The following is a 24,743-nucleotide window of genomic DNA, read 5'->3' as shown; positions in this document are numbered from 1 at the left end:
GGCAAGAATTTAAGACAAGCAGGAGGGCTGGTATGCGGTCGAAATTGTACAAGAAGCTCACCTCCAATGGGGGTGTGCCTGAAAAGAGCTGCACCAGATCAGGACGAGGACACGAGTTTTCGTTAATGTCTTAAACACCGAACCGGATGGCGTTTATACTTTGCTCTCTTCTTACTACCAGCACGTTTCCAGCAGTGTAGCGTAGCAGATGTGGTTAGGCGTTCGCCTAGCAATTGACGGAAAGTGCCAGCGACGGTTCCAATCCTGCATTGTTCACATATTTTTGCATCGGTATGACGTATGATCTCCTCTATGAACCATGTAAACTTGCCGCGGTGGGGAGGCTTGGGTGACCCAATGAAGCAAATAGCCGAGCCGCAGGTGAAACCATATCGGATCGGTGTCTGTTGAGAGGCCAGACTAACGAATGGTACATCGAAAGGCGGGTTGCAGCATTTCGGAAGTTGCAAGGGCGGCAGTCTAGATGATTGACTGATATGGCCTTGTAATGATACTCACCATGGCTTAGCTGTGTTGATACTGCTACAGGAATGAAAGTAACTGGAAACCGAGGACGTGCAGCTCTCTCTGTATGAATGATGTACTGGTGATGGCTTCCTCCCGGTTGAAATATTCCGGAGGTGAACTAGTCCCCCATTCGGATCTCCGGGTGGGGACTACACGAGAGGGGGCGATCATCAGAAAGATGAATACTGACATTCTGCGAGTCGGAGCGTGGAATGTTAGAAGTTTGAACCGTTGTGGTAAGTTGGACAAAGACAAAGTCACCTCCGTACAGGCCATGAAGGCCCTTGGAGAAGTGGAAGGTAAAGGCTTCCACCATTGTTAACCGCGGCACGTGATGGGGTAGAGTGGTTAGATCTACGCCCGGCCACCTCTGCCCCCGGGAATTACCCTGGTACTCATTTTTGGTGTAGGCTGAGTGAACCTCAGGGACATATGCACCTCCAGAAGTGTAAATCTCGTTTCTAAAATTTTACGACTTCCTGACGGGGATTCGAAACCACATCCTTCCGGGCGAACCGAGCACGCCTCGGCCAGGCAGCCCCTTGTGGTAGGTTAGAGAATCTGAAAAGTGAGATGGATAGACTAAAGTTAGATGTAGTTGAATAGGTGAAGTACATTGACAGGAAGAACAGGATTTTTGGTCAGGCAACTACCGAATTATCAACACAAAATCAACCGGGGAAATGCAGAGTTGTTTTAATGATGTATAAGAAAATAGGGCAGCAGGTAAGCTACTACGACCAGCATTGTGAAAGAATTATTGTCGTCAAGATAGACACCAAACCAATGCCCACCACAATAGTGCTGATCTATATGCCTACTAGTTCCGCAGATGATGAGGAAATCGAAAGAATATAATGAAGAGATAGAAGATTTAATACAATATGTAATATTTGTCGAGAATCTAATTGTGATGGGTGACTGGAATGCAGTGGTGGGCCAGGGAAGGGAAGGTAATATAGTAGGAGAATTCGAATTGGGGCAAAGGAACGAAAGAGGAAGTCGGCTGGTTGAATTCTGCACTGATCATAATTTAGTCCTTACCACTACTTGGTTCAAACACCACAAACGAAGGCTATATACGTGGATGAGACCTGGAGACACTGGAAGGTATCCAATAGACCCCATTACGATTAGGAAGAGATTCAGAAACCAGGTGTTGGATTGCAAAACTTTCCCAGGAGCAGACGTGGACTCTGACCACAACTTGTTGGTCATGATATGCCATCTGAAGTTAAGGAAATGGAAGAAAGTAAGGAATGCAAGGAGATGGGATCTAGGCAATTTGAAAGAAAAGAGTGTGAGGGAATGTTTCAAGGAACATGTTGCACAGGGACTAAATGAAAAGGCTGAAGGAAACACAATAGAGGAAGAGTGGATAATAATGAAAAGTGAAGTCAGTAGGGCTGCTGAAAAAATGTTAGGAAGGAAGAAAAGAACATCTAACAATCAATGGATAACTCAGGAGATACTAGACCTGATTTATGAACGACGAAAATACAAGAATGCTAGAAATGAAGAGGACAGAAAGAAATACAGGCGATTAAAGAATGAAGTGGATAGAAAGTGCAAGGTAGCTAAGGAAGATTGGCTGAAGGAGAAGTACAAGTTGTCGAAAGTTGTATGGTCCTAGGAAAGGTAGATGCTGCATACAGGAAAATCAAGGAAACCTTTGGAGAAAGGAAATCTAGGTGTATGAATATTAAGAGCGCAGATGGAAAACCACTTCTAGGGAAAGAACTCAAAGCAGAAAGATGGCAGGAGCATATCCAACAGCTCTAACAAGGAAAAGATGTAGATGATTTGGTTCGGGAACAAGAAGAGGGTGTTGATGCTGGTGATATGGGAGACCCAATTTTGAGGTCAGAGTTTGACAGAGCTGTGAGGGACCTAAACAGGATCAAGGCACCTGGAATTGATGACATTCCCTCTGGATTACTGACTGCCTTAGAAGAAACCAGCATGGCAATGTTATTCCATTTAGTGTGTAATATCTATGAGACAGGAGAAGTCCCATCCGATTTTCGGCAGAATGTTGTCAAACCAATTCCCAAGAAAGCCGGTGCTGACAAGTATGAAAACTAGCGCACCATTAGTTTAGTATCTCATGCCAGCAAAATTTTAACACATATTATTTTCAAAAGAATGGAAAGACAAGTTGAAGCTGAGTTAGGAGGAGATCAATTTGGCTTCAGAAGAAATGTAGGAACACGTGAAGCAATCGTGACTTTACATCTGATCGTAGAGGATAGAATTAGAAGGACAAGGTCGCGTACATGGCGTGCGTAGATCTAGAAAAGGCATTCGATAGTGTTAATTGGACCAAGCTATTTAAGATTAGAAGATGATTGGGATCAGATATCGGGAACGAAGAATTCTCTACAATCTTTATAAAAATCAGTCTGCAGTGATAAGAATCGAGGACTTTGAAAATGAAGCAGCAGTCCAGAAAGGAGTGAGGCAATGCTGCAGTTTGTCCCCTCTCCTTTTCAATGTTTACATAGAACAGGCAGTAAAGGAAATCAAAGAGAAATTTGGAAAGGGAATCACAATCCAAGGAGAGGAAATCAAGACCATGAGATTTGCCGATGATATTGTTATTTTATCTGAGGCTGCAGAAGATCTAGAGAAGCTGCTTGAATGGTATGGACGAAGTCTTGGGTAAGGAGTACAAGATGAAAAGAAATAAGTCCAAAACAAAAGTAATGGAGTGCAGTCGAACGAAGGCAGGTGATGCATGAAATATTAGATTAGGAAATGAAGTCTTAAAGGAAGTAGATCAATATTGTTACTTGGGTAGTAAAATAAGTAACGATGGCAGAAGTAACCAGGACATAAAGTGCAGACTAGCTCAAGCAAGGAAGAGCTTTCTTAGGAAAAGAATTTTGCTCCCTTCAAACATTGATATAGGAACTAGAAAGATGTTTCTGAAGAATTTCATCAAGAGCGTGGCATTGTATGGAAGTGAAACATGGACGACAACTAGGTCGGAAAGAAAGAGAATAGAAGCTTTTGAAATGTGGTGTCACAGAAGAATGCTGAAGGTGAGATGGATAGATCGAATCACGAATGAAAAGATACAGAATCGAACTGGCGAGAGGAGATCGATTTGGCTAAATTTGTCGAGAAGAAGAGATGGAATGATAGGTCACATCTTAAGGCACCCAGGACTTGTTCAGTTGGTTTTTGAAGGAAGTGAAGGTGGTAAGAGCGGTAGGGGTAGACCAAGGCATCAATATGACAAGCAGATTAGAGCAGATGTCGGATGCAGTAGTTACTTCGAAATGAAAGGTTAGCACATGATAGGATGGCATGGAGAGCTGCATCAAACCAGTCTATGGACCGATGACTCAAACAACAAGAACAACAACAAACAACAACATGACGTTTGAATACGTAAACACAGGCCCACGTTTGCCACATTCAAACAGTAGAATGACGCTACCATTCATCTTGTGCCCTGCACATACTCCGGTGGTTAGGATCTCAATGCACTGTAATCTCTGCTGTCATTCTGCATGCTTTCCACAGGCGAATACGTTGACATGCTCCTCATTTATGGGTAAGCAAGACAAAACGCATGCGAGTGCGAGGCACTACGTCTGTACCAGGAACGGTATCCCGACAGGCGACACCCGGATGCTACGACATTCCGCCGTGTTGAAAGACGCCTAAGGACAAGAGGCGTGATTTCCAACCAGCCACCAGTCCGCGATAGGCACGTTACATCTGGCGAAAGAGATGAGGCTGTTCTGGAGGGAGCTCGTAATAATCCACACATCAATACAAGGGCGATTCCACGACAGGTGAACACCAGCCAGGCGTCCGTCTGGCGAATACTGCATGAACATAAATTTCACCAATACCATTTTGAGCCACACCAAGAGCTCCATGGGCGGGATTTCGAAGCTCGAATGCAGTTCTGTCGATGGCTATTAGACAGGCTCAATAATGATGCAGCATTCGTCTCGCGTGTCTTGTTATTGGACGAATCGCGCTTCCACAATAATCGGAACGTCAATCGCCACAACAATTCTCACTGGGTGCGACAGGCGGCCCATCAATTACAATGAGGAGTGAATGTTTGGTGTGGAATCTTGGGGGATGGCCTGATTGGACCTTATTTCTTTGAGGGCCATTGGACGGGCCCATGCTACCTGCACTTTCTGCGTCAGGCACTCCCACTGCTGCTGGAGGATGTATTCTTGCACGATCGTTTGACGATGTGGTTGCTACAGGATGGAGCTCCACCACACTCGACTTTGCCCGTTCGTAACCATCTGAACGAGGAACTGCAAGGGAAATGGATAGGGCGAGGAGACCATGTTCCTTGGCCGGCCAGATCACCGGATTTAACACCGTTAGACTTCTTCTTGTGGGGACATTTGGAGAACGTCGTTTACACTCAAGCGCCAGAAAACCCCGAACAGCCCCGGCAACTCATCATGGACGCCTGCCGAGCTATTACACCTAAAATGCTTCAGCGATCAAGAAGATCTATTGGATACCGGGCCGAATGTGCATAAACCAAAACTGTCATCACTTCGAGCATTTGCTGCGATAAAACATTGTCAGGGCAGGTGTATTCCCATTATTTCCGGTCTGTATGTGTCCGGCCTGCTAACTAATCGCCCTTTCTTAGGGCCACAAACACATTCATTCGCACACAATTTGCATGAAAGCGGGTATTGAACTTACATTGCGTGCGGTACGTATTAAACAAATATTTTAAAAATTCGTAATCTTTGTCCCGGGTTTGAATCTCCCACGTGACATGCAAATCCGGCCCGCCACGCCTTTACCAACTAAACTACGGTTCCGTACGGCATACTGGATAGCTTATAGCAAGTATTGGGTTTATTGCGGTCACAATATCAATTCAATTTTTTTGCCAGCGTATCAGGTTCATTTGATCTAGAAGGCAAACGCATGTCTTCCAGTGTTCAATACGAGTATAACATTGAAAATGAAAATCCACACCCTGATTCCAATCATTCGGCCGTGTCAGGAATGGAAAGAATGAAGCCCCCATCTAGCGGCGAGGATGGGAAAAATGCCGGCTGCCGCAGCCTGTCGCACTCCTCTGGGGTAATGATAAATGACTGACAGATGAATTGAAATGATGATGGAGAGTGTTGCTGGAATGAAAGATGACAGGGAAAACCGGAGTACCTGGAAGAAACTTGTCCTTCCTCCACTTTGTCTAGCACAAATCTCACATGGAGTGTCCGGGATTTGAACCCGGTATCCAGCGGTGAAAGGCTGGCGGGCTGCCGTCTGATCCACGGAGGGCACGAGTGTAACATCACGGCGTCCCATCATGGTGAGGTTGAGGTGGTAAATACCAAGATATCCGGTTGTGCTGTCAGAGCATACCGGCAGGGCAGATGTTTTCCAAGACGTATGAATATTGTGGGTTGCATAAAACTACATTGGAAGGGGCGGCTGAATCACGCTGTATAATGGGTGAAGTTTGTTATTGACATTCTCTGCAGTAAAATGCAGAAATACACAGTTAAAAATTAGGGGAGCATGTTTTTTAACGTCTGGTATGTGAACGTTAATTTGGTAGATGGGGTTCCAATGGTCGTACAGCATACCTTGAGACCTTAGCTACTCAGGGTATGTCAAATCGAAGTTATACTCCATCTGTAGGCGTAGCTATGCACTAAACTGTCTGGTGACCCCTGAAAACAAAGTGAATAGCGGTGCGTCCTGTGTCGTTGTGAAGTACAGACTACTGCGGTCATTTGAGAACATTGTACGTAAACCAACACATCCCATGGGACATCTTAACGAGGTTCAAGTCCCAAGGGCCATCACTTTGATCCAGGAAGGATGGACATTTCGTCGTGTTGCTGTGGATGTCAATGTCTCCCCGTCAGTTATTCAACGCTTGTGGAATCGCTACAATGAGACAGGCCAGTTCACAAATAGTGATGGTCAAGGTCGTGGTCGCATGACAACCCCACAGCATGACCAATATCTGACCATCTGTGCGTTGCGGCGTCGTTCAGCAACTACCAGAGAACTGCAACAAGACATCAGGAGGGTTAAGAGAATTGTCCTTACGACCAAGACGTCCTGTTCGAGTGCCCTGTTTAACGCAGCAACATCCTGCAGCTCGCCTTCTGTTTGCTCGTACCCACGTCAACTGGCAACTTCGGCGATGGAGACCTGAGTTGTTCACAGACGACTCCCCTGATACAGCGTGATGGACGTCAATGTGCATGGAGACGCCGTGGTGAGCAATACATGCCAAATGTTGTCCAGGAAGGCGACCGATTCCGACAAGGTTCTGTGATGGTGTGAGGTGGAATCAGTACTGACGGTTGTACGGATCTTGTCGTCGTCCGAGGTAATCTTACCGCTGCGGGGTACATCGAGCAGACACTGCTACAGCATGTGTTGGTTGCTGTTTACGGTGTTGGTCCTCAATTTTTACTCATGCACGACAGTGCCAGGGCTCATGTAGCGCGTATCACCAGAGCTGTCTTGCGAGAAATGGACATTCACGAGATGGAATGGCCAGCAGTGAGTCCCGACCTTAATCCCATACAGCACGTGTGAGATAGGCTAAATAGAACCGTTCATGGGCGTCCTGTTCTACTACAGACTCTTCAAGACCTCGAACACGATCTCATTGAGGAATTGGACCTGATACCGCAACGTGACCTCCGTCGACTTATACGGAGCACGCCACGTAGGTTCCAAGCTGTGATAAATGCTCGTGGAGGATATACACCATACTAACGCTTTCCAACCGTGTTCAAAATCCACTCTGGAGTACTGATATCACTTTGTTTTCGCCCCTATTTGGACATTTTGGTTTGTGTTCTGAAAATGAACGCGTATCAATCAATGTTCTTTTCTATACTTCAACGGTAAAGAATATAGGTTTAGTTGGTAATATACCTGGGTGTGATGTATTGTTTTGTGGAGCATGGCATACGTTGAAAATCATGTTCCCCGAATTATTTTGAACTGTGTAGTAATCCATTCCTTGCGCATTCAAAGTACCATGAATTTAATAGGTTTTAAGAGGATTTTTACACACGTAGTTACACTAACCCTATGACGTAGTCAATAACATGAATAAATAATGGCAACGAAATACACTGGGGGTCCTTCTTTTACGACGATGAATTCTTCGTCATTGTGATTAGAACATTCCAACCCATTCACTGAAACTTAATAGCTTCAAGGCAACGCACATTAATTAGACCATTATTCTTTCTAAACTTGCAGAGTGTAATAAAATGTCTTCGTTAGTGTGTTAATGAGGTTCTAAGAAATTGATGGTTCTTACAAAAATGTTAATACATTTTAAACCAAAATTCACGTCGCCTGCGGCGAAATACATTGCTTTACCTTCAAGGATGAATGAAAAGTGACGATTTTAGTCGTATTAAGATTGTTAGGTGTGCATCTTAATCTAATAAATAGCCAGTGTTTTACTTTACCGTCTGGTATTCCGTGTTAATGTTGTGTTTGTACTAATGCATATAATCGCAATTCAATTTGAAATATATCTAGAATTTTTAAATATCATCCCAGAATTTCTCAGAAGTTAGAATGAAACAAGCGAAGCATACATCGTTTGACCTGAATTAGTGAATACACTGTAGACAGTTGGCCACATTATAAATCGTTAGTATTACCGAGGAGAGAGAAAAATATAAATATTGTTGAAAACTGGTTCTCGCAAAGAAATATTTTGTGAAAGGAAAGTCTTAACGGCTTCGAGTGATCGAGAGAAGACGTTCATTGTTCTGAGTTATTTTCCTTCATGTTTAAGTGGCTATAATGGCAGCTCTGCTGTAAAGCAGGAGATGAACTTCTTCGAGCAAGTGAATCACAAAACTCCTGCAACGAAGAGCACTGTGTTGTTGCTAATGGCAAGATTCCTTCATATGGGATCAGGACTGTGTCAACACCAAGATCCCTCTTATTGAAGACGGCCAACCATATACATGGGCATGAGTGGATAGTGTTGGAGAAAATTTTACGGTCACTGAAGAAACTGTCAGTGACATGTTGTTAAAGAACTTTAATAAAGAAGACATCCGTGTATATACTTCTTGACAAATTAAGAGTTTTTATATCATGTACACATGTGCCATCGGGATGGAAATGAAAATGAAAACCTACAACCTGTTTTCAAGTCTTTGACCGGGTCAGGGATGTAATGACTGAATCATATATAGGCTATTAGTACGATGGGGTCGCCAATCCCAAAGTGATTTATTATGCTATGAAATGATAATGGAGAGTGTTGCTGGAATTAAAGATGACAGGGAAAACCGGAGTACCCAGAGAAAAACCTGTCCCGCCTCCGCTTTGTCCAGTATAAATCTCACATGGAGTGACCCGGGATTTGAACCACGGTATCCAGCGGTGAGAGGCCGACGCGCTGCCATCTGAGCCACGGAGGCCAGGATGGAAATATTGAACTTAATTATATAGGACACAACTCTGGCCATATTTGGTAACTTGCGTGTTTACTAAGAAAACTTTTGGAGGGATGACACTTGGAGCATGTTTACTGCTTTTTCTTTGCTTGTTCAGATGTAGCTTATTCCTTCTGTGTTGCTACTGATATTGACTGCGATGTGTCGATATAGGTAAGATTATTTACATTAACAAAATTAAATAGCCGGGCTGAGTGGCTCAGACGGTTAAGGCGCTGGCCTTCTAACCCCAACTTGGCAGGTTCGATCCTGGCGCAGTCCGGTCGTATTTGAAGGTGTTTAAATACGGCAGCCCCGTGTCGGTAGATTTATTGGCACGTAAAAGAACTCCTGCGGGACTAAATTCCGGCACCTCGGCGTCTCCGAAGACCGTAAAAGTAGTTAGTGGGACGTAAAGCAAATAACATTATTCATTAACAAAATTAAATAAGTGCGCCTCTGTAGTGTAGTGGTTAGTGTGATTAGCTGCCACCCCCCGGAGGCCGGGTTCGATTCCCGGCTCTGCCACGAAATTTGAAAAGTGGTACGAGGGCTGGAACGGAGTCCACTCAGCCTCGGGAGGTCAACTGAGTAGAGGTGAGTTCGATTCCCACCTCAGCCATCCTGGAAGTGGTTTTCCGTGGTTTTCCACTTCTCCTCCAGGCAAATGCCGGGATGGTACCTGACTTAAGGCCACGGTCGCTTCCTTCCCTCTTCCTTGCCTATCCTTTCCAATCTTCCCATCCCCCACCAAGGCCCCTGTTCAGCATAGCAGGTGAGGCCGCCTGGGCGAGGTATTGGTCATTCTTCCCAGTTGTATCCCCCGACCCAATGTCTCACGCTCCAGGGCACTGCCCTTGAGGCGGTAGAGTTGGGATCTCTCTCTGAGTCCGAGGGAAAAACCAACCTTGAAGGGTAAGCAGATTAAGAAAGAAAATTAAATAAAAGGGAGTATGTTATGCTGTGCTTTCCAGTATTCTTTATTTCCAGCCATTGTTTTCCCCTCTGAGAATGGTTTCTGCGAAATTCGACGTGTTCCGGATTCAGTCTAATTAACCATTTTATGCATTTACCTTACTAACACCTGACTCCACCCCTCAGCGCTTGTCTTTATGCCTAGCTTAAAGTAATTTGCAAAGAAGATAACCATATTTTTAAGTGTCGACTTAGCTAATGTAACATTAATTCTTTTCCGTCTGTCGAAAACAATAATTTTGACATATATAATACTATAACATACATTTAAAAATATACATTATTAGACAAGGAATGACGTGTTTCGGCCTAAAAGAACATCCTAATATTCTATCAAATCACCTCTATTCATGCGCACATGTGTACAATACTGTTTATGTTGCGTAAATTTGCCTGTGATTGTGAATTAGTGACGTTATGAACAAATAAGAGAAAATAATAATCTTAGTAGTCCTCCACCGTCACTTAAGTAACTTTTAGAATTCTTTCTGTACTTAATCAAGCCGCTAATTGCCCGTCACACTTAGCAACCACGTTTGGACTGAAGCCTGTCTCCCTGCTCCGGTCCTGGCAACAAAGAATAGGAAATGAGGGGAAATTTTCAGGCAAAAATCCTGTTCCCTGGACAGGGGAAGCAGATTGTGAGGGGAATGGTGCGGGCATAGGCTCCGTTCATTGGAGAGAGAGAGGGGAGGTGCAGCTTCTCCATCTTATAATCTATTTCTGTGAATTAGGGAGTTAATGTAAATTAAGAATTTTGATTAAATAAAAGTATGGAATTGAATTCAAGATGAACTTGTTTTTATTGATAAATAATAACCTACTAAAATATTTCGTGTAGCAAAGACGCCGCATAAATTCAGAGAATCTACTACAGATAAAGAATATTCTAACCTATATTCCAGAAATTTAAGTCAGAGTAGTATCCTGTGGGGTCGACGTCTTGGCTGAATGGTCAGGATTGAGGCCTTCGTTTCAGTGGTTCCCGGGATCGATTTCCGGCCGGTTCGGGGATTTTAATCACGATTGATTGCTTCTTCTGGCTCGGGGACTGAGTGTGTTTTTACCAATAATGACTTCTTCATATTCGGAAATCACACCATACTACCAACCACCTCAATAACACGCAATAGTGATTATTTCTCTCCACGATGGTTGGCATTAGGCAGGGCAACAGGCCGTAAAACAGCACCAAATCCACATGTGCATCATAGTCGCACCCTTGACCTCACAGGTGTGGGAAAATTGGTAGTTGAAGAAGAAGAGAAGAAGAACAAGAAGAAGAAGAAGAAGAACATCATCTGGGATTCATTAAGTCCTAATGCAAAAAGTATGAAATATGTAGTGTATTGTTTTACGGACAATAACTCTGTTCAGTGGACTGGGGAGGAGATAGGCGGTCAGGGGAATATTGTGAGCATTGACTCTGCTCATTAGCGAGGTGAGGGGAAGTGCTGCTTCTTCAGTTTATAATCTATTTTGTGTAGTAGGGAGTAAATGTAAGTTAATGATTTTGATGTAATAAAAGTATGGAAGTGAATTAAATAATATCTTTTTAGTGATTAGATTTTAGTGATAAATAACAACCTACTAAAACGTCTCGATTGGCGAAGACGCTGCTTGTATTCAGAGAATTTACTACAATCACATTTCAGACATTTACGTAAGAGTAGCCTCCTGTGAAATTTATTAAGTGACAATTCAAACAAAAAGAGTGAAATGTTTTACAGATATTAATTAACTTATTGTTATAATTAGCGCCTTCGACAGACCGAAAGCCTTGAAAGATACATTAGCTAGGGAAATTCATATGAACGAATGAACGACACTATGCCCAGTATGATATGATGCAGGGGTCAGAAATAGAATAATGATTACTGACTGGACCTTGTAGCGAGACGGATTAATGCTATCCTACACTGACGTTTTGAGGGAATGGGAGGTAAGCGACTTCTCAATTGCTGCCTGAAGTATGTTGGGGCGGGGTTGAAGGATGACACTGGAGAAGGCGGAGTTGTTAGGCATTATATAGCCAACCAAAGTCGTCTTCCCTATACCGGCCTTTTTTCTTTGCTCTCAAGTGTATATATCTAACTGCCTCAACTTGAAATGAAATCTATGTAGGTATTTGAAGAAATGAAACATGTAAACCTCAACTCGTCAACCCAGTCATTCAGTAAACTGATGTCTCTATCTGTATGTTCATTGAACAGGAAAACGTGAAGGGTAAGAGGTTGAACTATACGAGAGTTAAACAAGAACTGTGTCCTCAGCTTAGCTGATATGTACATGTCTCTTCAATACGGATGATCAGTTAACTTCGATTTAATATAAATATTAATACGCCGGAAGTGATGATCATTCAGAAATTATGGCCCTTAAATCGAAATACAAGTGGTGAAAAGTGACATTGTTGTTTGGCTTGCATTTCGGGGAGGGAACAGCAAAATCAAGCGTGAAAAAAATTCTGATTATTTTTATTCGCGAATTAATTGACGAATATTATGTGAAAACAGTGATGTTATACATTCCTATATTTGTTTATAATAAGTTCATATTTTCTTATAAAGTAATGAGACCTTGAATGAAGTCTTCAGATATATTATTTGTAATCCATTTAATGTTGACTTTTGTAATATAAATTCATCTTTAAGGCTTTGTCACGTAAATGCACAGGGACGGGAGAACTAGGATGAGATTCATTCTTAGGGAGGAACAGTCCATTGATTTTCCTGAGCCCAGTGTCACTGCTCTCGTACATTTATATTTGCAACCACAAAAACAAAGCTGCGCTGAGTAATAAAGAAACCATCCACAAATGAGGGATTTAAATCTGCCAGGCGGGTCCCAAAGTGCGCATAAAGGAGTTTCACTGAGATGACAAAGACGCCTCTCCCACCCACAGATTCCACATAGGGAAGAAATATTGGAGGGAGAATGGAGGAAAGAGAGGCCGTAGCCGAAATGAGATATGAAAGAAGGGAGCACGAGTTTTGAACAAACAGCGTCATTCGTAGCATTTTACGATGTTGTCAGAATTCTTATTTACTTCCCTACATTACATATATATGACGTAGGAGTTAGTGTAACTTTCTTGTGATCATAACAATAATAATAATAATAATAATAATAATAATAATAATAATAATTGTTCCGGGAATATCCGTGGAGCAGAAAGAAGTGAAAGAAGGTGCTGGTGTTGAATGGGTCTAACTACGATATCAAAATTGAATTAAAACTTTAAAATGTTATATTTCTTTTCCAAAAAAACTTAACAATCTTTTTCACTGAGTGAACATAGCAACATGACAGGTACAAATAGCAATCTTGAAACAAGACTTTAAAAATCCAAAATTAGTGAATTTTACCGATTTGGGGCTTCAAGTCCTTAGTTTACAAATTGTGAGATACCGGATCCAGTTTACAAAACTTAGCAAAATCTCAACATTTAGACAAGGACAGGAATATCCCAATTTAAGAGCACTTTGCTCCAACAAATGTACAGCCTTCCAGAGGCACTCCTCAATATTACAGAAATTTAGGAAAGAGCTTACATTGTCTCTAACATTGACCAAATTTCTTCCAGCCCGCTTAAGACAACATTACAAAACCTTACAATCTCTGGCCTTTCTAGGCGCAATTTACACTTAACAAAAGTCAGTACACAGGTGTATCTAGTACCCAACCAACTGGGCCGTTGTGGAAAGAGAACAGGTTAAATAAATGGCCCGAACATAAACTGAATGGAGGCGTACTCTTGCGATCCTAGATAATGAGGTACTAAAATCCTACTTACGTAAGTTTTTCATTATATTAATAATTGTATATATTTTATTTTTGTCATTACTGTTTCATGTTATCACTAATCTCTCTATCATTGACAAGTTTACGCTACGTAAACAATACTGTACACATACAAGCTTGTTTTTAAGTGATTTGATAGAATCTGAGGATGTTCTTGTAGAACGAAACATGTCATTCTTTTTATGTCAGTGTGTGTTTTACAGATATGTTTATAGTGTTTTAATTTACATTGTATTTGCTGTGTGTTTGACAGACTGAAAAGCCTTTGTTACATTTTACATACATGAAGAGATTATATAAATAATAAATAATAATATAATAACTGCCAATATTACTTCCACTTGGTATTATCAGCCCCTGAATATATATTTATTACATAGTAGTAACACTTCCTCAATTTAGAGGTTGGCTAAAAGACAAAGTATACTTAATACAAACTGGTACTGTGTAACAGAGAAAGATACGTAGAAGTCTATTGAGTGTTAAAGCAAATCACCGAAGGTGGTTTCTTAAAGTACTTCTTGATGATATCAATACTCGGGGATTTTGGCAGGGGGAATGCCTTTCAAAACTCAACGAATTTTCTAGGTATCGTGCCCCTACTCCCAATTAGCAAGCCCATGACTTCGATCTTTCTTAGCGTGTATTCTTCCTTGTAAAAATGAACTGTGGGCTCTTAAATTTTCTTCTTCTCACTATCAACATCGTCAGGTAGACTCGTGGAGTATTCGAAGTGAACGGGTGGATCGATTATATATCCTACATTGTTGTCTTTGTAAGCAATTATATCTATCCTACGAGTGCTTCCATTCTCTGCCAAACCATGGATCTCTTCATGGACTGTGAATCCGGTTCTTCTGAGGGCCTGGGCGATGGTAGTTCTTATTTGATAATGCCTAGCGATGCGCAGAGTTTCACCGTGCTGGCAGGAACCAAGGACGTGTGCAAGTGTTTCAAACTCGTTCAGGCATCGCCTACAACGGTTACTGTCCGTGGACGTATCGGGGACAGCACAAACCGCTGCTGCATTCTCCGTCATCTTCAGGGCGTCTCTCCATTCGCTGTAAGATAAATCTTCGTGGTGGCTGACCCATTTATTGGAAGCTGGATGTTCTTTAAAAAGGATAACTCATTCACCTTTGTGAGGGAGATCCTACCACCTCTTAAAGATTATTCTTCATACACCTGATGCTAAAAGAGCTGTTATGGCACTCTCGACTACTACGTCACGCCTGTACATTTTTGCGGCTGGGTGGCCCTCTGCTCATCGCTGACTCAGCCGGCCCAAGGACAATCAAATTGGCAGACGCCTAGTTGGCTGTCGCCTTCCCCCCACCATGTACACCTGTATAATCAAAGGCGTGGACACATCCTTCTCGGACTGGTTCATTTGCAATGAAGTTGATGGACACGGCCAATCGATTTGGGAAGTTGCCCGGCTTCAGGACAGATCTTCTGGTCAAACTTCACCGGACGTCCTCGCCTTCTTTCGGGAACAAGCTCAAGTGGAGAACTTCATAGCCCATGGCGCCATAATCTCTGGTCGACGACACGAGGTGGTTTCTACTCCCGAGAGTATCTTACATGACCTGCGCTACCTTCCTGACCCCCCTCTCACTGTGCAACCCCGTTGATCTCACCAAACGATGTCCCCACCACCCCCACCTCCATTACATTTACCAGCACCACTACCACCTTCACCACTTCTGCCTCCACTCCCTTGATTACTTCGCCCGCCCTTACCACGACTAGCCACTCTTCTCCTATCATGTCTACTCCCATCATCTCCCTACCTGTCTGTCTCCCGAGTCCCTTGCAACTTCCTGCCAACCCTTCGGCTGCCACCTCTGCGGCTCAGCCCGCTCGCCAAGGATACGCACCCAACGAACCAACACAACTCCACTCGTCTCTAAGCTGCGTCATCCGTGGCATCGACCCTGCCATCCCAGAACAGTATATACAGAACGAACTTCAACTAGCTGGTGTTCCGGCCCGTCGAGCGTTCCGTATCTTCAACGATCAAGGCCCAACGTTCATGGTCCGTCTTCAACTCTCGTCTCCCGCCGACGTTGACCAGCTGATCACCACTGGAGTCCGTCTCCACGGAAGAACTTATAGAGTGGAACATTCCCGCTCCCCACCCCGCCCTGTCCGTTCTTCTTCTACCACCCCTTCTTCTCGCCCCTCACCGGTCCCGCCACCCACCCCACCGACGCCACCCCTTAACGTCCCCGCTCCACAACCCATTCTTTTTCTACCACCCCTCCCGATATTGGACCTTTTTCGTTTACTCGCTACTTCCGTCACCAACATGACCACAACCCTGTACTACCTTCTATCACAACACTACCCTCCTCCTTCCTCCAACTTCCTACCGCACTCGCTCATTACTCCAGCTCAATATATGTAATGTAACTCTGTAAGTCTATGTAACTTTGTGTGACATTGTCTTTTTCGGAATACGCGCCCGAGATACGTTGCTACAAATAAATTTCTCCTCTCATTTCCCTCTGGTGTTCGCGGGGGTTTGGTTTTCCTGGGTGCCTTGCGGGTCTCCCCTGGATCCCGACTTGTTGTCACGGTCTCATTGCGCCAGTTCACTAACACTCTCCTTTCTATGGTATGTACGACACATGCCCACTACATTCTCTATTCTCCATTGATTCTTTCCTTTCTATGGCCTAAGAGCTCCTTAGTTGAGCTGATGGCCCTCCCCTTCTCGCATGAGGAGAGGGAATGAAATAACTTGTTTTCGCTTCGCTGTTATGAATTTGCCTTAATAGGAAGGACTACAATTTATAGCCCGCCTGGTGGCCATGATCGTTAAGGCGCTGAAGTCTAAAAACGGTCTAACACCGAGGTTAGCCGGTTCGAGTCCCGTTGGTCGAAAAAATTTTCACCATCAGAATGTTGGCCGGCAGGGTAGGGGAGGTGGTGGTATACAATTTCTAATCACTAGATTGTGTGCCAAAAGCCTGGATTAAATTCCAAACCTCTCCTCAGTGCTCGTATGGAGTGAGGGCATATGACGCTGTTGATGGTGATTCGTCCGTCGGATGGGGACGTTAAGCCTTGAGCATACCCCTTGGTGCTATTCGACAGGAGTAGGCTATGTGCCGGCACCGGGTTTCACCCTCTCCCTACTATCATATATCACGTCATTCATTTCATCTCTCATGAACTCCTCTGATGAGGTTGACGTCAGGAAGGGCATCCGGTCATAAAAAACCGCCACGACAAATTCATCTCACCTCATACCCGACCCCGTAGGGAAACGGGACAAGGGTTGGACAAACAACAAGGATGGACTACAATTTATAAGTCTTTCACTACCGTATTAGGTGACCTTATACCCAGTGACATTATATCATAAATTTAATGGATTTTACCTGTACCGTATATGAAATGTTTATGAAATTACGTAGGAAGATGGTGATCATACCCACCCATGACATATTTTTTAGAAAAGAGAGGTACGGTCCTCTGACACACAAGCGATGTGTCAATTCTTAGAAATTAAGTGATCAATACCAACTGCATACAACACATTCAACATGATATAACATAATATATCATCAGTGCCTTGATGTGGTAGAGGTGGGATCCCTCGCTCAGTCCGAGGAGTGGGGGAACAACCCTAGAGGGCAAACAGATTGTATAAATATAAATAATAAAAAAATAACTGCCAATATTACTTCCACTTGAAAGGAACGAGACGGAAATGAAATTAAATTGCTTATGGCTTTTAGTGCCGGGAGTGTTCGAGGACAAGTTCGGCTCGCCAGATGAGGGTCTTTGGACTTGACTCCCGTAGGCGACCTGCGCGGCGTGATGAGGATGAAATGTTGATTAAGACGACACATACACCCAGTCCCCGTGCCAGCGAAATTAACCAATTATGGTTAAAATTCCCGACCCTGCTGGGAATCGAGCCCGGGACCCCTGTGACCAAAGGCCAACCATTTAGCCATGGAGACGGACATCAATCACGGAATGTTATCAGAACTGCGTAGTTGAGAAAAAATCCTCGCACTATCAGCACATCTGTATAACATTAATATAATTCTGAGATATATTAATTTCATTCATTTTTCTGAATTCTTTGCCGCACTGTTATTCGTTGAGGGGGTTGAGGGGTTTGGGAAGATTCGAAGGGATAGATAAGAAAGAGGGAAGGAAGCGGCTGTGGCCTGCATTTAGGTACCATCCCGGGATTTGCCTGGAGAAGTGGTAGGAAACCATGGCATAATATATCATCTTTACATTGCTCAGAATTTCAAAAGAGCGGTATTTCTGTATTGGTTATGTCCACATTAGCAAAGAAATGCACCTTTTAATTTTCCGTCATGCCTGTCTGTCTATCTGTACGCGCCTCACGAGGAAATGGCTGAAGATAATTTAATAAAAATCGGTATCCTAAGTCAGGGAATAAGGCACTATAATCTATGATGTAAATAATTTTATTCACGGAGTATAATAATAATAATAATAATAATAATAATAATAATAATAATAATAATAATAATAATAATAATAATAATTTCATGTGGCTATGTCTATCCGGATGCTGCCCTTGTAAGGCAGACCCTCCGATGAGGGTGGGTGGCATCTGCCATGATTAGGTAAACAATGATGGTTAAAATCCTCGAATCCGGGACCCTCTGAACTGAAGACCAGTACTCTGACCATTCAACCAACGGGTCGGACAATGGTAGTTTACGGGAAGGCTTTAAATGTAATTCCCAAATATCTATGTTACTAGTGGTAAGCAAAGCAAAGGCACCACCGTACAGGAGGAGAAGGCTTCCACCATTGTTAACCTCGGCACGTGATGGGGTAGAGTGGTTAGCTCTACGCCCGGCCGCCTTTGCACCCAGGAATTAACCTGGTACTCATTTTTGGTGTAGGTTGAGTAAACCTCAGGGCCATATGCATCTCCGGTAGTGGAAATTTCGTTTCTTAAATTGTACGACTTCCTGACGGGGATTCGAACCCACGTCCTTCCGAGCACGCCTTTACCGCCTCGGCCAGGCAGCCCCTATGTTACTAGTGGTCCTATCGATAAATATCACATAACTAAAGCGGCTATGGTAAGAGAGATATTCATGAATTTCGTTTTTTATTGCCAAGTCCGTATCAATGCCAAACCATGAGAACATAGGTGAACTGAACTTAATGAAAATCGGTATGTAAAATCAAGCAATAAGTCACTACAGTCTAGGCTATAAATAATGTTATTCACGCTGGAAGAAATAGTAGTTTAGGGGATGGTGCCTAAAATTTAATTTCTAAATACGTATGTTATTGGTCCTACTACAGAGAATACAATTTCCATTCATTTAAGCCTTATAAAGTTTTACCGTACCGACTCTGATAATAGAAACGAATTTAGACTTGTGTTGCTTAGACCATATCAACGCCGATCATTGCTAACATGGAAATATTGTTCAATTGTTTTAACCCGTGATGGTTTTTGTCGTGATTGTCTTAAGGCGTAAAAGCGCGTGGTCATCGGCCCATATCGACAAGAAAAATAGTGAAGATGATTGTAAAAATGAGAAAAGACCGTAAAGGAACGATCGCTTGAAGAACAAGACAAGGGGGAGTCATGAAAGAAGGAAGGTCTTCCTTTACGTCAGATGCTCTAATATCACAGAGCGGGAAGAAATCTAAAATAATGTAAAGGCCTACGATATCGGAAGTTCATAAAAATGATCAACAAGAACATTAAATTGACCATTGATGTGATGTAATTTGTCTCTTCTGCTGTACTCATCTCCTATAGTACTGTAAGCCGTAGTGTTAAGTACTGGAAATATTTAACTTGTGTGTGTATTTGTATATGATGATGCTGGATTTATAAAGTTAAACTAGTAGTATTTCTTGTAATATTTTTCTCCATGGAATTGCTTTTTTACTCGTGTTGTTGTAGTATTTGTTGTTGATGTTGGGTAATTATATTCTAACCTTACTTTATTTTAAGCTAGTAGTATGTTAAGCTATTAGTAAGCTCAACCTGTAGTTTTGTAAGCAATAGTATTAAGTACTGGAAATAATTAAGTTGTGTATGAAACTGTATATGATGATGCTGGATATAGAAAGTTAAACTAGTAGTATTTCTTGTAATTTTTTTCTCCATGGAATTGCTTTTTGTACTCGTGTTGTTGTAGTTGTTGGATAGTTATGCTTTCAACTTTACTTTGTTATCACTTGTAGTGTTAAACTAGTAGTAAGTTCAACCTATTGTATTGTACGTAAGTTGTAGTGTTTAAGTACTGGAAATACTGAAGTTGTGTGCGAATTTGTATATAATGACACTGGATTAGGAAGTTAAACTATTAGTATTACTTGTCATATTTTCTTTCCATGGAATGGCTTGTTGTACTCTTGTTGTTTGCTTGTTTGTTTGTTTGTTGTTTGTAGGATAATTATGTTAACTTTACTTTATTATTACACTACAGTAAGTGACCATTGCCACCGGGATATTTCCCACTGCGATGTACTTGTTAATACATACTCCTGCGTCCCGAGTAAACAACCTGGCAGGATACTGACAGAAAGTTGCTGGGGAGTTAGATAACTTTGCATATTCTGCACGATTGTCCCACCAACGACCGGTACCACAGCTAGTTTCTTATAAATGGGAAGTATGCTTAAAGGGGATACCTAATTGAGGCGGTAAAGACATGCTCGGTTCACCCGGAAAGACGTAGGTTCTAGTCCGGTTCAGGAAGTCTAAAATATAAGAAACGAGATTTCCACTTATAAAGATGCACATGGCTTTGAAGTTCTCTCAGCCTGCACCAAAATTGGACGCCAAGTTAATTTCTGGGAGCAAAGGAGGCCGGGCATAGGGCTAACTATTCTGTCCCTCTTAGTGCCGAGGTTACGAACAGTGAAAGCCTTTACCTTCCACTCCTCCAAGGGACATCACGTCGTGTACTGAGGTGATGCATATAAGATCACGTAAGTTTTAGGTCTGTGGCGTGAGCCTACCGCATGAAGGAGTCGCTTCTTATTAAAATATTTCGATGGTTGGACCTTTTCCCTCCGAGCGAGTTCAGTACGCGGATAGAGGCTTTTGCATTCGGTAGATAGTGAGTTCAAGTCCCACTGTCTGCAGCCCTGAAGATGATTTTCGATGGTCCAATTCTCTGCATCTAAATTAAGACCATGGTCGCTTCGCTCCCAGGCCTAGCCCTGCCTTATCCATCATTACCATAAGACCTTTCTGAGTTAGTGCGACGTAAAGCTAAATAGCAAGAACGGAAAGAACCTTTCCACATTAAATTTGTTATTGATCAAGCGCACCTCAAGAATGTGTGAGGTGGGTTCAAATCCCACTGTCGGCAGCCCTGAAGATGGTTTTCCGTGGTTTCCTATTTTCACATCAGGCAAATGCTATGGCTGTACCTTAATTAAGGCTACAGCCGCTTCCTTCCAGCTCCTAGGCCTTTCCTATCCCATCGTCGCCGTAAGACCTATCTGTGTCGGTGCGACGTAAAGCCACTAGCAAAAGAAAAGAATATGAGGTGATATAATAGTAATAATAATACTAATAATAATAATAATAATAATAATAATAATAATAATAATAATAATAAAAACTGCCTCAGTATACCAGTGCTACGAACTGCATTTACGAGGGCTGTAAATAAAGTAGTTGCAACGTAGTCCAGACACTCGCAGGTGATGGGATATGTGCAAATACGATATGGGAGTCGTCAGGTGGCGCTGTTGTTGATGTGTAGTATGCATTTGACGGGCATCCAGTTGGGAGTGTTGTTGCTGTGTGGCGTTGAAGTGAAGAGTGCCAATTTCACCGCTCTAAAACATGTTTTCAAAAATTGATCAGCGTTCATGGATTAAAATCGAGGCTGCCCGTTTCAATAATGCATCAGAATGTTATCGATCTCTATGTTTATTACATTCTTTAACAAAATGTATAACCTAGTAGCAGAGGACGTACGAACGTGGGCTACGAGAGTAATCCCTATTAGAAAGGCTAATCTTCACTTACACTGCAAAGCATATAGGCCCAGTTCTGAAGCAAAATACAGTTTAATGTAGTTGCACCGTTTGGTGAGTGAAATTTGATCAAATGCCACATAGTTCAGAAGATGTGAAATATTTCTTACAACCTGCACTATTGTGCTGTCTGTAGGACGTGAATAGCTTTACGAAAAATTATCTGACCATTTTCTTGAGTAAGTGCGCGGTAAAATATGGGGAGAAAGCACTCACAAAATATAGCAAAATTTCAACAACTCGAATTTTCAATATCTCGAATGGATTTTCGATTCCCGACGGAATGTTTTATTTTACGTGTTATATACGGTATTTTCTATAATTCGAGGTTCTATCACACGAATATTTGGATACCTCGAAGGATATTTCAAGCCCAGATGTAAAATGTGTTTCTGTAACTCGAAATCATGCGTAATATTACGCTTATCCATACACGTCATCCGCACAAAAATATCGTTCCTCTAGAAGAAACCTGAACATAAGTCGTCTCCTTACATGAGGATAGGCAATCTCTACATTTCAGTCAGAGTGTGACTAGCCGTGTACAATAGCAGACCAAAATCCTACTTTAGGCTACTTCACAACACTCAGCAAGCTGTTGACGTGAAGTGGATGGTGTAAATGGGGAGTTTCTGGCCTGCTGGATTGGTCAAGCTCTGGCCAGATTTTCCAGTTTCATTCAAGGACAATCATCAATTGGTGAGGACGTATTTGTTGCTGTCAATATGCTGGACAAATTTATAGAAAGTGCAGTGTTGCAAAGAAATCAGCAAAGGAAAATTACGGACCCACTAATTTGAAAGTATCCAATGTTCCCTATAAAGATAAAGTTTAATCAAGGTGGTTTTAAAACATATAAAGTATAATGGTATTGGTGGAGCCGAAGTAGTGTGCACGTATTTATATACTTCTTATTTTTGGTAACTCTAAGTGTTTTCAGCCTCCGCAAGTACTTCGATATATCGATGTTCGACTGTATATGCTAACCATACCAATTCGAATTCCGGATCCCACAAATATCATCATGTAATGGAAATACAATAGGCCTACACTGAATGCACTTACCAGTCGGTGTTCTGATCATCAATGACGAGCAGTGTGAAACAGCGGTCCTTGTTGTAGGCCGGACGAGTTCCTGCCACTGCTCCTGCTCCCGACACAGCAGCGCCTGCAACACAGAAACCACCCATGCATTTATAACCGTGTGCCAGTATTCTTCAGTATCCAGACTGGGCTGTTCTGAAAGTTTAAGTCTGGCTAATGTGTTCATTGCAATATATTTATTGAGAATGGAATGGTTTTTTCATTACATAAATATGGTGATTAAAATTAAAAATTAGTTCCTTTTTCTTTCGCGTGTCCATAATATCTGAAGTGTTGTTGTAACCAAATTTCTAAATGTTATCTCTTCAACATGAACAACCAGTTAAAATCAGTTTCATATAGTGAGAGAGAATAGTTGCATAGTTACGTCTATTAGTTCTGAACGCATCGTATTTTCTATTGTATTGTTAAAATATTTTGCATCAAGGTCTGTAAAGGTGTCTCAGTACTTCTTTGTCCGTCATGAGCAAATTTTGAAAAATATTAAAAATATGATTCTGATAAAATACATACACAGTAACAACCGCATTAGCCCAGTACTGCACTGATGGAAACTGAAATCGGAACACCAAAAATATATTAGATTGGAGGAATGCAAGGCTAAGCAATTGTCTAGGTAACATATTTATTTGTTTTAAGTTTGCAGGTCCCACTTTCAAGTATGCGTAAGGACATGTGACATGGTGGTATATTAATAACCACTATAGTCGCCATGATTTTAAATTCAAGCTTGCAAATGTTCATGTATTGTGTCGCTCATGTGCGGTATGTCATTTTGTGGGATAGATTTCCATGCCCGCTGCACTCAGTCGATCAAATCATCAATGTTTAATGCTGGTATTGGATAACGCGGGATTTGTCGTCTTTTAATGTCCCGTAAGTGCTAAAAGGGCGAAAGTTCTGGTGATCTTGCAGGTCAAGGCAACTGGTCGACACTCCGTAGAGCACGTTGGGTGACAGCAGCGGTATGAGGACGGCCGTTATCCCGTTTTAAATAACCCCCTTGAATACTGCGAGCGAATGGCGATACAACCGGTTCAGCCACCAGTCTGACGGCAAATCCGCTCACGAATCTTGGGATAAATACGAGAGTTCTCCTGCTGTCAAAGGAAATCGCTCCCCAGATCATAACTCTTGGTGTAGGTCTAGTGTGTCGACGCCGCGGACAGTTTGGTTCCAAGCGCTCATCTTGCATTTTTCTTACAATATTACAGCAATCACTTGCACCAAGACAGAAACGGCTCTCATCTGAGAACACAACAGAGCTCTACTCTCCCCTCCAGTGAGCTCTACCTATACAGCACTGAAGTCGCAGATGGCAGTGATTCGGAGTTAGTGGCATGAACGCTACAGGACGTCTGGTTCAGAGCTGTTCCTCAAGTAATCGAATTTTTGCAGTTAACTGTGTCACTCTGGTGCCAACTGAAGCTCTAATGGCTGCTACAGATGCAGTAAGATCCATCACAGCTTTGCTGCGTATACCGCGGTCTTCCCTCTCCGTAGTGGCCCGTGTGTGGCCCAACCCAGTTCTTCTTGAGACAGTGCCTTCCCGTAACCATTCTTGCCAACACGATGCACTGTGGATACATGCCCGCCTAGTCTTTCTGTAATATACTGCCTAGCCCTTTGACACGACCTCCTTAAAACTCAGTATGCTGCTGATACTGCCTTCTTCGTCTCCTTAAAGGCATGTTTAAATCACATCTACCTCACAACGTCAACATCGGATAATGACTAACGCTCACGACGTGAACAGCACGTATATTTGCTAGTTGCTATACGTCGCACCGACACAGATAGGTCTTATGGCGACGATGGGGTTGGGAAGGCCTAGGAGTGGGAAGGAAGCGGCCA

General features: G+C 42.6%; 1 protein-coding gene across 1 annotated transcript in view; it reads right to left on the bottom strand.

The window, feature by feature from the left end:
• Syn (synapsin) overlaps nt 1-24,743 on the bottom strand; it is a 713,980-nt gene that overhangs the window by 597,715 nt on the left and 91,522 nt on the right. The window contains exon 2 of the mRNA XM_067140976.2: nt 22,851-22,953. Coding sequence (XP_066997077.1) covers nt 22,851-22,953 — 103 coding nt within the window. The remainder of the gene's footprint in view (nt 1-22,850; nt 22,954-24,743) is intronic.

Source organism: Anabrus simplex, chromosome 2, assembly GCF_040414725.1.
Source record: "Anabrus simplex isolate iqAnaSimp1 chromosome 2, ASM4041472v1, whole genome shotgun sequence".
Lineage (NCBI taxonomy): Eukaryota > Metazoa > Arthropoda > Insecta > Orthoptera > Tettigoniidae > Anabrus > Anabrus simplex.
This window is presented reverse-complemented; position numbering and strand designations above follow the sequence as displayed.